General features: G+C 44.7%; 1 protein-coding gene across 1 annotated transcript; it reads left to right on the forward strand.

The window, feature by feature from the left end:
- Positions 1-4,534: 4,534 nt before the first annotated feature.
- On the forward strand, positions 4,535-4,867 carry LOC124666490 (ARGOS-like protein). Its single transcript, XM_047203841.1, has one exon. The coding sequence runs from the start codon at positions 4,535-4,537 to the stop codon at positions 4,865-4,867; it is 333 nt and encodes a 110-aa protein (XP_047059797.1).
- Positions 4,868-15,115: the final 10,248 nt, after the last annotated feature.

Here is a 15,115-nt window from a genome sequence, read left to right on the forward strand (position 1 = left end):
TAGGAAGATTTTTTGGATGGTCATGGGCACCACATTTGCCACTTTATCCAAAATCCCGATTGAAGGATCGCTGATGTTCAAGAATAAAACAGTGCAAGTGAAATTTCTTCAAAATAATTGGTGGAGATTTCTTGGAGCCTACTTTTATAAAACAAATGTATTTGGACTTACCAAAATCTTGAGATTTCTTCACAAGTACGTAAGCATACTTACTACATGCGTGTATTATTTTATTTTTAATGTTTACTATGTATATATTTCATCATATCATAAGTTACCACCACTGTTTTTCATGATTTGTGTGATTTTTCATGAAATCCGTCTTTTTTAGTTTATCAGAAGTCCGGAAAAAAAGTAGTTTGTTTTTTAAAACAAAAAATATTGAAATAAATTTTCAAACAATGAAGCGTTATACTAAGATCTAAATCTTAATCTAGCAATTTAATAATCTTAATAAAAATTGTGGTTCACAGAATTTATTAAATAGCAAATCCGAGTATGTTGGTAGAACTACTTCGCCAGCAGACGATGTGCCACCATAAATTACAACAAATGCTTATCATATATTTATACTCAATTTCTTTACTTGTTTGTAACTTTTTTCGTACATATGCACTTTAATCTGGTATACATTTAGATGAAATTTTAAAACAATAACAATACAACAGTGATGTCAAGAATACATTGTTCTTTGTTATACAACTTTAATGACTTATTTAAAATTGTAGTTACGTTGAACCAAGGTTTGCTGTGTTAAATTACATTAATTGATTCCATGTTTTTTTTTCAATTTAAAACCTTGATTGAATTAAAGCTCTCTAAATCCGAGAAGAATAAAATCACATGCCCTTATGGATTGAATTTGACACTTAGATATATTATAGGGTATATGTATTTCTCCTCGTGTACTTGTAATATCGAATATCGCGCCGAGAGTTCTAAATGCATAGAATAGAAAATATCTTGGTAGAGGTCTTCTGATTTTTATGATTAAAAATTCTAGATTGTATTAGGTCTGTACATTTGTTTTGTCCTTGAATCATTGTCATAGGTAGTTTTGTGATTATTCCGTGATAAAAAAAAATTCTCTGATATTTCTTCGGGTTCAATAATTAGTTAGCAACACAAGACTACTCTCTACTTTATTGAAATAACCTAAGTCATAATGCACAATATTATTCCTTGATCTAATATGCAGTCTACATAACTAAGAACCTCAACCCCGAACATAGAAGTGGTATGAAAACTCGCGCCTCTAACCCTCATCACTAACAATAGCTACCATAACTTATGGATTCATGTTTTTGTTGGTTTTGGAAACAAGATGGCTGCAAGTACGGATCAATTAAACCCACAGATCTTAGCTGCAAGCACATATCTCTAACTTTGGATTTATCATTCTTCCCAATCATTCTATCAGGTTAACCAGTGATGTCCACAAGGAGGATCGCTGAAATCTTCGTTGGGGAGTATTAGATCAAATTTATAGTTTGACACGATAGGAGCACAAGAATACCAATTAGCTATCAATCGAGATATCACTCTCAACCACACATGTTTCACTCGTTATGACGCTCTGGATCGCGAAAAGTTTCGTGTTGCTGGAATACATAGTTTTTAGGTATATGTAGAAGTCTCATCGAAGGAGAGGCTGAGGGGCACCACATGGGCCAAGATGGCCCCCATGGCGCAGCCATAGGGTGGGTCCGCACCAGGGACCCTATTTGATGTCATGGTGGCTTTCTGGTGAACTTCTGCCTCATCTTCCTTCTTTCGCATAAAAACTTCTCTCGTATCTTTGCCTCATATTCCTTCGTTTGTTTTCCACGAAAAAAGACATAATGGGGATTTTGCTAAAAACATCATTAGTAATGAAGTTGTATTCCAAGTTAAGGTTCGATTTGGGGCAAAACTACAAGCAAAGTACTAGAAAAAAGAGATGCATTTTGGATTTATCAATATGTTAGATCAATCTAACTCAATAAGTTCTTCAAAGTTGAGAACCAACCTGTGGTTGGATGGTTAGGAGGGTAGTGGCACCCCCAGCCCACCAGAGTTCAAATCCCGGATTTGACACTTTGGTGTCTCATAAAGGCGGAATATTCTTCAGTGGGAGGCGATGTTCCCGTCGACAGCGAGGCGCATGTGGTGACTTCGTCAATCTCAAGACTTGTCAGATCAGATCTTCGATGCAGTCTCTCGGAGGTGCTCATAGGGGTAGGGTGTGCGTGCGTTCATAGGGGTGAGTGTGTGCGCGTCTTTGATTGTATTCTGTTTCGCAAAAATAAGTTCTTCAAAGTTCCACACTACTTAGCTATATTTGAGAGGTGCCATTTGTGTTCTCCGGCTTTCATAGCTCGTTTACATGAGAGACTTTGAATCATAGTAGCCATATCCAAAATGCCCAAACCACCCTAATCTTAAGGTACACATACTAATAACTAGTTAACCAAATGATACTTCTTGTCGTCTACTTGTCTTCTAATTTTTTTTTTTTTCTGCGGTGAAAGACACAGATATTACATCGAGCAAGTTACAAAGAGGCCCTCAGAAGAAACAAAAAAATTACAGCCCAGCCCCTGAGCAACTCGACCACGCCGGAGACGATCATTCTTTTATTTGTGCCTTTTGGATGTTCTAGGAAGAAAACATACATAAAGTCACAGTACCGAGATGTGCATTTACCAATGTAGGATTGTCACCAATTGGCAACACGTTCCCTTTCCACGATAGGACACCATTGGGTTTTGGCAAGCATCCGCACACAAATGGGAATCCCGGTATATGTGAAGGGAATGAGTCGGTGGAGAAAGTGAAATTTTAAGTATATTGTTGGGCCTTCTCCAGTATAGAACATGTTACTTTGATGAATATTAAATTGTTTAAGAAGACATAACAAGGCAATTCCTTGAACTGATCAAATAATGTTTTAGAAGCAAGATATTACCGTTGGAATCATCAGTTAGACGTAGATTTTGCTTTGTCGATGAGCATTGATAGAGGCCAACAACACGGAAAGTATTTTGGCTCCCGAGCATATTTAGAAGTCCCAATTTTATTTTGAAAATAGTTATGGCCTTTGTCAATGACATATCCCATAGGCATGCAAGTTCTTGACCTGACATTATTTTTTATTATGAGCTAGACAAAAAGTAACAAAATGTACATACTCTGATCTACATTTTTTGTCATTTTTATGTATCTCAGAAGACAAATTTTTTGAATTCTATATTTTTCACATTTATGGGATACATCATTGGCTATATCAGGATTGTTTTAAGATTTTTTGAAACTCATAAATATGATTTCGGTTTTTTTTTAAAGACGGGATCAATGGTTCTCATGTGCACCAAATCTCCACCCCCAACAACAGTACTGTTAAACAACAAAGGGATTGATGAGTTTATCGTATGGTTTATTGAAATAAAATTTGAAAAAGCACACCTAGCTTGACAGCTTCATATGATGGATTTCATGGACAGTCTCATGTAGTATCGCAATGTCCTCCATGATGTGGATGTCCTTAATATATACTAGATGTTTTCTGAGTGGGTACCACCATCTTACGTATTATCATACCTAGTATGTTCGCCAACACCTTTGTTAGTATTTGAACTAAGTTCCAGCAAACAGATAGACCTAAATTTTGAACTTGTTCTGCACCAGGCATGCAAAATATATAAGTAAGTCTCAGAAAAACTGCCATACACGCTTGAAAATGCGTAAAGGCTGACGTCGCCAATCATACTCTTACGGATCGATGTTCAAGCACCACGATTATCACATGCTGCCTCGTCAACTAGACTAATGGACCAGTGACCAGAAGTAGCAAAGCGACAGGGACGAGGCAGGACATACTGTGCCGTACGGACGATGTGTCCCAGGGCGTGTTCTACAGAGGACGAACACTGAACCCGCGCCGCGCGCCGGCGGCAAGCTGTCGGCCGACCGAGCGGCAGCACCGAAGGGGAGGACGACCACCGACGGGGAACTTGGCCGGTCACATGCGTCGCCCTTTGGCCATCGCCAGTCGTAGTAATGCAACGCCCGTCGGAATTTATGCTCCCCACATGCATCGATCGAGTCCATCCTCATACGGTGCACCTGCAGCTCCGAGATCTCAACGTCACCGCGGCCGCGATCCCCAAAGTTGATTCTCGTAGTACGGCGCCACGACCATATCGATGCGTGCAGCGTGCATGGGGCGCGGGTCCAGTCAAAAGCTCACGCTGTTCAAAGAACCTGCTCCGAAGCAACGCTGCGCGCGCTTTCTTATAAGTCGTTCGCCCAACAACCATCTCCCGGCCGCCCTTCCAGCAAGCTAGCTTGTTGCAGCATCCTGCTTCTTCGGTCCACTGCTTCAGGCTAGGACTCCTCTGTTCGATCCCCTCGAGTCTTCAACCGATCAAATCGGGCACTTTTACAGCTGCTTGGCGATCAGCGGCTCAATAATCTGTCTCTCAATTTCAGCATTCCTGATCCCATTCCACCGGAGGAACAAGACGGGCGATACAATTCCGGCCCAATCTAGAAGATGGAGAGGAGAGCGACGAGGGGAAGCACAGCCCACCACAGGCGAATGCGGACGGCGCCTGCGCCGGCGCTGGAGGAGCAGAAGCAGGAGCGCAGCGGGGGCCTAAACTGCCAGAGAACGCCGCCGGCGCCGGGCTGCTTCACCATCCAGCTTGTCATCGTATTCCTCTGGGCGGCCGCCTCGCTCGCCATCCTGCCGCTCGTGCTGCCGCCGCTGCCCCCGCCGCCGCTCTCGCTGCTGCTCGTGCCCGTCTGCCTGCTCGCCGTCCTCGCCGCGCTCGCGTTCGTGCCGCTCGACGCCCACAGCAACGTCGTCGGCTCCTCTTGTTTGTAAAAGAGAGATTCTGCATTTCCCCACTTCATATCATGCATTTAGATCTAGCGTATAGTACACATTGATTGTATAGTATTCTCTTTTAACATTAGATTGATCAATCGAGGGCTCATTTTTGGTTTTGCTATTGTTCAGAGACGACATATCACCTGAATTCCAACAGTACGTCATTTGATCTCACAAGTTTGTATGCTTATCGAAGTGAATTCAGAAATCATTCGCATAAAAAAAATTTAAAAAATGATTGCAGCATATGTACATCAACATGATATATAAAATCGTGGATTGACGATGACAGATATCTACAGCCTCCGCTCCATAAAAAAGGCCGTATATTTTTGAAAACAAAAATAAAAAGAAAGCGTATGAATTTATTCATAAGACAAACCATGTAAAAATTGACCAAAAGTTTTGAAAAATATCAACCTCTATAATGTCAAACCAATCTTATTAGATACGTTATTACAAATGTTTCATATTATATATGTATAATATTATATTTGTTGAAAGACTAAACTAAAAGTCTGATGAAACTTTACTTTGTTGGACTTTTGACACAAAAAATACTCCTTGTTTTATGGATGGAGGCCGCTCTCCGAGTTGTGTTATTATTTAAAGAGTGAATTTCACTATTTACTCTCTAGTAATGCATTTGTGACGCATATTACCTCATTTCGTGGAACTTTTACCAAAATATCACATTTAGAATACTCTAAACATGGTTTAACCCCAATTTAACATTTTCTTGTTATTTTTAGATAGTATAGGCATGATACGTCGATGTGGAGCGATAAAATAGTAAATATTGGAGGGCCTCATGGAAGATACTCTCCAAACTTCATTAATCCATATGTTTCATTCCTCACTATCGTCATGATATTTTTGGACCCCTATCATCACCTAACACCTTATCCAATGGACACACATTAGAAAACAAGGGCATGGAGCTTTTAAAAGGGGTAATCACACGGATTTTCACTCGGGGGGTAATTAGTGTCACAAATGCATAACTAGAGGATTAAAAATGAAATTCACCCTTATTGAAAAAGCTTATTTATTGCACATTGTAATAAAAATTATCTAGATGGAATCCGCAACAATGCTATCACCTACATCTTCGTATGTTCTCCACCACTATATTCGAACTCCTTGGGGAATCTAGGGGTCGGATTCATTAGGAAGATTCATCTTCAAGCTAGGACCATATCCTAAGTCCTAAATCCTAAACTCAATCTTCGGAAGTTAAGAAGTTTCATCTTCAGCGAGTCTATTTTTGATGATATGTGGGAACATGCACCTATACACTTGTTCATAGTCTCTATGCTTTAACAGTTTGGAGGTAACCCTGTGTTGTCCACGCATCTGTTCTCACACATTTTACCAAGCTATATGCACCAAATTAATTAAGGAATGTTTGGTGTCATGGTGTATTTGCCCATCTGATATTGGTATAGAAATGAGTTTCCTTGCTAATCAATATGTCAACGGCTTGCATCCACATGCATCAACAACGACAAGGTAGCTACCATGCCTACCAAGGTGCGGCCCAACAGGAGTACTCACACTTCTCTGGTATAAGATTGTTATGGATTGCTTGCCGTGTGATTTTTGGGGCCCTAAAGGTGGAACCATGTCTCGAGTTGAGCTCATACTTTCTAACATGTATATCTCAAGAATTTAAGCCGATGCACACCTCGCAAAAGGAAAAAAGTAGCTCTCAATGTGGTCTCTCGTTGAAAAGACACATTCAAGTTGAATAAATATTTTTTTCTCCATTTAGAGGGAGCAAGTCCTCAAACAGGTATAGCTAAACTAAACAAGAAATTGCCCTCTAACAGCTTGAGTCTCTAATGGCTAGCAATGGCAACAAGCCTTGCATATCAAATCTGCTTTATCATGGGAATTTATTATTCCCATAGAGGTGGCTCTGTTCAGGTGCAAGGGGCAACATGAATGCCCAATATTCGATGTGTGTGGGAGTTTCCCCACAATAATAACACAAACAAAGGTAAACATGTTGAGCATACATCTGAGACTGGTTTTATGTATGTCTGGATATCGGATATTCGGCATCAATCAACAGTATAGGTACAACTAGCACTATGCCCGCGCTTTGCTGCGTGCCCAAAAAATAAATAGTTGAGAAAATATTGATACGGTATGCGTTGCACCAAGACCTCATGGCCACACCGAGCTTGGCGATGTACCAACTCGACGAGGCTGAAGCTATCATGGAGGTCAGCACTCCACCTGACACGAGGCTTGGGGTCCATCGTCAGCATTAGGATCGGTGCTCCACTGGAGTGCGGCGCCTCTATGGCCTAGAGCCATTTGAGCGGTGGGACATCAAGCTATGGGTGGACATCATCTGCCTGCCCTCGTTGGCTCTCTCGATGCTAGATGTCCACGTCAACTCCCTCGTGGGGGAAATGCAGCACCGCGCCATGCACGACTTCGCACCGCACCAAGACACGTTGATGTGCCACCACCTCGGCGAGTTCCTTGTGGCTACCAGTGGATCGAGATGGGAAAGGGGTCGGGATCGCTTTCGACTTCGATTTCTCCTCCCTCTCCGGCTCCGACCGCCAGCCCCAGGGAAAGAAACGTACGGGCATTAAAGATATCTGCATTTAAATTCAATCATTGTATGCTTTTAAATTATGATAATTACCTAGTCTAATTTAATATTTAAATTTTTAGAAAATCCTAAATAGGAAAATAGTAAAATTTGATCTCAATTTAATTAAGAACTTTTAAGGTACTTCATGAGCTAATCTTTTTTTGCCCGTAGACAGTGCAGCTAGCCAAGCAGTCAATCACGTGGCTTAGTGGGCTAGCTATTCCTTGCATCAATCGCGCGTGAAAAGTGAAAAATCACGGCCCCAAAAAATTTGAGGTAGCATCCTGTCCGTGACTCCGTGGCCGTGGCAAACAAATAATACCACCTCGCTAACACGATTAGAGAGATGGCTCGTGGGATTTCGTTAGCTGGTTTTCCTTGCTCCAGCCGGTTTTTCTTGCACGGGACACAGGAGTGCTCGATGGCCCTGGTTTTTCTACGTGTTTCGCAAGATTGCTAGGGGTGAGGGAACGGTTTTCTTGACGTACAAAATTTAACAGACGGGCACCATCGTTTTTTCTTGACGTACCACCGCTTTTTTTAACGTACGACCACCACCTATTGCAAACTAATAGTTAAGATATCTGTATGTCTCCACCAACTATTAAATACTCACCGGAATTGGTAACCTGGTGTTTGATTTTCCACTCTATGAAGAAGTGAAGCATGCCAGCACGATGACCCCCACATATATGTAGACTAGCATTTTCACACCCTTGGTACTTTGGTAGAGTTCTATCGGGGCGTCCTCCCTTGACTGGTGGCTCAAATTGGGTTTAATTTTCTAACAGTAAATACTCAGATCCGAAAATTTTGCTGCAGATAATATAGGAACGGATGTTCTTTACCTTGATCAGTTTTCGTTTTTATTGTTCCTGATCTGCAACGAAGAAAGGCGGCTCTTATTTTTTTCTGGAATGAGCACAGGGTACCACTACTAGAGAAAGGCTTACCACCGGCGACCTGAAAAGGCTTACCGCCGGCACCTTCGAATTCGCCGGCGATCACCTCGCCGGTGGTAAGCACTTACCGCCGGCGTTCTCAAATTCGCCAGTGGTAACTGGCCATTACCGCCGGCGTTTTCCCTACTCTCATAGTCATTCGCCAGCGGTATCAGTTTTGGCAAATAAAAAAAAACATGGCGAGCTGCGCATCTGCAGCGCCAGGCTGTGTAAAAGTTTACATCAAGGACCCTGAAAAGAAAAACAAAAGCAATCAAGTCCATCTCCTGGCTCCCGATCTGGATCCCGTCGCCGCACGCCACCGTCCCGCTCTACGACGACGACGGCCATCTCCTTCACGGGTCCCACCGGAGTCAATCGCTGGTGGTTGACGACGGCGGCCTGGCGTCGGCGGCGAGCGGAGCGGCCGCTCCCGGCAAAGCCTGGACGCGCGACCAGGCGCGTTGGACGCGGGCCGACGCGGCGAGTCGAGGTTGGCGGCGCCGCACGAAGGAGGTCGCTGGAGCAGCCGTGCCGGCGAGCAGCGCGGCAGCCGGGCACGGGTGCGCGATGCTAGGGTGAACCAGAGGGGGAGGGGAAGCTCGTAGGGGCGCAGGGGCGCAGGGGAACCGGCAGCTCACCGGGATCCCGAGGAGCAGCTCAGAGAGGCCGGAGGGCGTCGCGGCGGCCACGGCGAGCTCGGCCGGCCGCGGAGAAGAAGGAGGCGATGGCGGCGATTCCGGGCGCTCCCGCTCGATTCCTTCGACGGGGAGGTCGAGGACGACGAGGCGGAGCCGGTGGGACGCGCGGCGGGGCTCGAGGATGCCGGTAGCGGCGGGGCACAGCGGCGGCCGGAGCTAGGCTAGGGTTTCGCGCGCGCAGAACTGGGGGAAGAGAAAAGGAGAGTGAGGGCGCGTGAGAGCATAGGGGAGAGGGAGAGGATAGGGGTGAGGAGAGTGGGGGCGTGGGAGGTCGAAGGGGCCGGGTGGTTTTAGGCCAAATACCCCCGGCGTTTTCAGTCCTGACTCGTCCCCGTCGCTGGCGGTATTGGAAAGTCCATCTGCGTGTGCTCTCGGCCCAAATTACCCCCGGCGGTTTCAGTTCTGACTCGCCGGCGATAAGGAGCCTATCCCCAGCATCTCCAAACCAACTCGCCGGCGGTAACTTACCGCTGGCATCTTCAAAGCGAGAGCGCCGGCGGTAAGAAGTGCGGCTATAAGCTAATTCCTAGTAGTGTACAAGTAGAATACCACGCATGCAGGACAATCAAAATACAAACCCAAGTTTAACTAAAAGATCAGATGACTACAAATCTACAGCAATCACACATGTTGTTCAGCAGGGCTTACCTTTGCTAATTGATCAATATAACATGTTGTCACATGAATCGGTGCATTATGTGGAGTAGATACTCAACACGATTTGATAGAACTATGAAAGAAGTTATGCAGGGCCTGAACCGTACACCTTATTTTCTTCGAGCCTGAGCACCACAGCCTAGCGGCCATGCGGGCGTGAGGGAATCTCTCCTGGATGTGCCTTTCTCCTGTGCCAAGTGATGTCATGCTTTTATATATAATAGGTTCTCGCTAGCTGACGAATCTTTACGTCGAGGCCGACGCGGGCCCTAGAAGCATCAAATATCATATTGAAACCAAATAATAAATATTATCTTTAAAAATCCAACGTTTCTAGATGAATAGTCCTTGGCGATTGGAATGTCAATATCTATCTTGTCGATTATTCACTTTTGGATAAGGTGGCACCTAGCGATTTTTTGCAACCTTACGATTATCACGTTAACTCTGACTAGAACCACGCCGTGGCGATGGCCACCAGCGTAGTGTAGTCTCCTCTCAACGGATATGTACACTTTAATTGACGATACAAAATTCGAACACACTCTCGAGGATTAACTGCCTACGTCATCATATAGGAATCTTTGAGCAAATTTTTGTTTTTTCTTTATTTGTGCCTCGCTCTTCATGCTTAAACAAGAATTCTGGGCTTCTCAAGTTGTTTTTTAACCTTGAAAAATAAGGAATTTTTAAATATATTAAAATATCAGTGTTACATATTTACATGGGTCCACGAGGGAAATAGGGGTTAGGAGATGTTTACATAAAAAGGTGAAGAGATGTTTTGGTCCAGTGGACCAATAGACGAAAATCAGCCTTAAACCATGTCTTCTAGGATTGAAGGGAATTTATAGTTTGTTGAGTGTGACTTCTCAAATTAATCTCGTGTGATGTGCGCATAGGAATGAAGAGTGTTAATTACTAGACCGTCCCCACCCACTTATCATATCCTCATATAGCTAATTAAAGTATAAAGGCCCAAGCTGAGTAAGGAATAAAAGCCCACTATACCCAAAGGCAAAATTCTCTTTCAGCCCACGATGCAGCATACCGCTTCCTCCTCATCTCTGCTAAACTGCACGAACGAAAAACTCAACATGCATGCTCTCTAGTGGCAGTCAAATTTCCTCCGCTGCTGCTACTTTTCTTTGGCTAGCTGGACTTGGGGCCCCTTAGTGTCGGGGGCCCAGGGCGTCCGCCCCTCCCGCCCCCCCTCAGGGCCGGGCCTATCCATGACATCATTCGTATACCTAGCAACGTATATGTTGAGAAGACCAGCCGACCTACACTCAATCATCAGACCGTGTGTGTACATCAGTCTACGGATTAGTCTACGGATTGACCTAACCTAGTTTCCTAGTCATTCCTTGCATCTGACAATTTTTTTCCTCCCCATCCGATCCAATCCTCCTCCCCACACCGACACCACCATCATCATCTTGTGCCACCATAAATCACAATAAATGATTATCACATATTTATACTCAACTTTTTTAATTGTTTATAACTTCTTAGTACATATGCCCTTTAATCTAGTATACATTTATATTAAATTATACAAACTAACGATAAAATAGTAGTACCAAGAATACAGTGTTCTTTGTTAAACAATTTTAACAACTCGTTTACAATTGCAGCAATGTTGAACCGTGGTTTGCAGTTAAAATTTAATTATTTGATTCCTTCTTATTTTCCATTTAAACCTTGATTAAATTAAATATCTCTAAATCTGAGAAGAATAAAATCACATATCTTTAAGGATTTTCTTTGACGCTTTGATGTATTATAGTGTATATGTATTTCTCCTTGTGTATTTGTAATCTCACTTATTGTGGCGGGGAAATCTAAATGCATGGGTCAAAAAAATATCATGGTAGAGGGTTTTTGAATGTTACATCTTAAAATTCTAGAGTGTATGAGGTGTGTACACTTGCTTTGTCCATCAATCGTTGGCATTTGTAGTTTTCTGATTATTCCATGATCCATTATGTCTTCCATGTTTCCCCAGGTCTAATAATCGGTCAGAAACACAAGGCTACTCTCCACTTTACCGAAATAACCTAGGTCGTAGCAAAAAAATTATCCTTGCGGTCCACATTAAATTAAAAAACACAACCTCAAAAATAGAAGCGATTTGAGAACCCGTACCACTAATCCTCATGAAAAACCTAAATTATCAGAATTTATGGATTCAGGTTTTAACCAAACTACTTCCACATAAAATGGTGTCTTGCAGGTGAAGATACCTAAACATACACCCTTTTCTTAAATCTCTCCTACGCGAGGTTGACACCGCGCCACCACATTCACCCCAACTCACAGATTGGTCAGTTTTCTTAGAGCACCTCCACCCGTCTCCTTGACGAGGCCCCCGGCACCATTTTTTCATTCGGACGACGTTATTAAGTCTAGCCCTGACCCTGGTTCCTCGTTTTCCCCCGAAAAATGGCCTAAATCCATCCGGAGAGCCCAGGCCATCCCCGGCCTCCCGGGGTGCGCTCGGGGAATCCAGACGAGAGAAAAGCGGAGATGGACCCGCTCTGTCGGTGAGAAAACACGCGAACCCCACCACTTTCTCGTCGCAAATACCCCTCACCTCTCGTAGCTCTCTCGCCTCCGACACCACCCCTCGCCAATCCGCCGGGTGGTTGCCTATATTCCGCCGTCCCTCCTCCCGTCTACCTATATTCCGCCGTCGGGAAATTCCTCGCGTCGTGCCTCGCGTCGCCCACGCCTGGAATGTGTTCGTCCATTTGCCTAGGCGGCCATGGGCTCGAACGACGGGGAGGAGCAGATGTTCGCCGAGCTTTTTGAAGAAGAGATGGCAGCCGCCGCCCAAGACGAGGAGCACATGTTGATCCTAGCTTGATTGTTAGGCATGTATGCGGAGAAGTCCATTGGTCGACGTGGTGGGTCGGCACCAGGTTGCCGGAAGTGCAAGCCGAGGCAGCGAATGGAAGGCTAATGTATGCTCTACGCCGACTACTTCGCTGACAATCCATTGCACGATGAGGCTGTTTTTAGGCGTCGTTTCAGGATGAGCCGGATGCTCTTCCTGAAAATTGTTTATGCCCTTCGGGACTACGACTCCTACTTCAGATGCAAGTTGGATTACACTGGCATGGCAGGGTTTTCCGCCCTCCAAAAGTGCACGATGGCTATGCGGATGCTGGCATATGGAGCTCCTGGTGATGCTGCCGATGACTATCTTCGTATGGCGGAGTCTACCGCCCTTGATTGTTTCTACCGGTTCTGCAAGGCGGTGAGAGTAGTGTCCGGGAACATCTGCTTGAGATCACCCTGATATGGGGTGGCCTGATCTTCTCAGTAAGCAACGGTGGTGATAATGATCACGGGGTGATAGCAGCGGAGGAACACGACGATGTAGTGGATGATAACTTGTATGACGCAACGAGATCTCTCGATTGGTCCCTGTCGCCAATGCAACAGCTCTCAACCCTGCAAGATATTCGCAACTCCACACACTTGCGCACGTAGCCGCCGACCACGAAGCGGTAAGTTGCAACCTTCTAATTCCCAATGGAACAGCAGATCACACAAGACTTTTTCAGGATCTACACAATATCAAGCAATATGGTGTAGGGATTCAATAGTTTTGCATAAGCAAACAACTAAGAACTAGGGTTTATCTTAAACGTGGTCTAAAGCAGCTAGGGGGGCGTCCTGGGCACTTATATAGGCGTCCGGGACGCCTCCAGGTCAAAAAGATACAAAAATAACCGACCCAGAATAGATCTGGTCGAGACAGACTCGGACGAATCCGGTCTGGAATCCGGTCAACCGGGCCTGGGACCGGGTGATAACCCACAAGTATAGGGGATCGCGATAGTCTTCGAGGGAAGTAAAACCAAAATTTATTGATTTGACACAAGGGGAGGTAAAGAATACTTATAAGCCTTAACAACTGAGTTGTCAATTCAGCTGCACCTGGAAAAGCACTAGTAACAGGGGTGATGTGAAAGTAGCAGTGATATGAGAGCAGTAGTAACAGTAACACAGCAGCAGTAATAGTAACACAGTGGTAATGGCACCAGAAGATAGTTGATACTACTTCCAGTGACATAGAGAACAAGTATATGATGATGAAAGATGGACCGGGGTTCCCAGCTATCTACACTAGTGGTAACTCTCCAATAACAAGTGTTGGGTGAACAAATTACAGTTGGGCAATTGATAGGATTGATAAAGCATTAAGAAAGAACATCAATTCATTAATCATGTAGGCATGTTTTCCATATATAGTCGTACGTGCTCGCAATGAGAAACTTGCACAACATCTATTGTCCTACCAGCACGGTGGCAGCCGGGCCTCAAGGGAAACCACCTGGATATTAAGGTACTCCTTTTAATAGAGCACCGGAGCAAAGCATTAACACTCCGTGAAAACATGTGTCCCTCACATCACCGCCATCCCCTCCGGTTGTCCCGATTTCGTCACTTCGGGGCCTTTGGTTCCGGACAGGTGACATGTGCATACAACTTGTAGATACAATCTAAGCAATAAGTATAGAGCTTAAATCTAAGATCATACCACTCGGGCCCTAGTGACAAGCATTAAGAATAACAAGATTGCAGCAACAATAACTTCACAAACTTTACAGATAGACTAATCATAATGTATCATCCATCAGATCCCGACAAACACAACACCGATTACATCAGATGAATCTCAATCATGTAAGGCAGCTCATGAGATCATTGTATTGAAGTACATGGGGGAGAGAATACCAACTAGCTACGGCTAGAACCCGTAGTCCATGGGGGAACTACTCACGGAGCATGATGGAGGCGGTGGCGTTGATGGAGATGGCTTCCGGGGCACTTCCCCGTCCCGGCAGGTGCCGGAACAAAGACTTCGTCCCCCGAATTGGAGTTTCGCGATGGCGGCGGCGCCTCAGTAACTTTTCTGGAGTTTCGTCAATTGGTCCTGCGTTTTTAGGTCGAAAGGGGTTTTATAGGCGAAGAGGCGGCGCAGGAGGGGCACCAGGCCGCCCTCCCCATAGGCCGGCGCGGCCAGGGGCCTGCCCGCGCGGCCAGGTGGTGTGGGGCCCCTGGGCCTCCTTTCCGGGTCTCCTTCGGTGTTCTGGAGCCTTCCGGGAAAAATAGGAGGTTTGGCGTTGATTTCGTCCAATTCCGAGAATATTGCCCGAACAGCCTTTCTGGAACCAAAAACAGCGAGAAACAGAACCGGCACTGTGGCATCTTGTTAATAGGCTAGTTCCGGAAAACGCATAAAAACATTATAAAGTGCAAGCAAAACATGTAAGTATTGTCATAAAACAAGCATGGAACATCGGAAATTATGGAT

This window comes from Lolium rigidum, chromosome 6, assembly GCF_022539505.1.
Source record: "Lolium rigidum isolate FL_2022 chromosome 6, APGP_CSIRO_Lrig_0.1, whole genome shotgun sequence".
In the NCBI taxonomy this organism is placed as follows: Eukaryota; Viridiplantae; Streptophyta; class Magnoliopsida; order Poales; family Poaceae; genus Lolium; species Lolium rigidum.

Coding starts and splice junctions, on each gene's coding strand:
- LOC124666490 (XM_047203841.1), top strand. CDS start 4,535: ATGGAGAGGAGAGCGACGAGGGGAAGCACAGCCCACCACAGGCGAATG.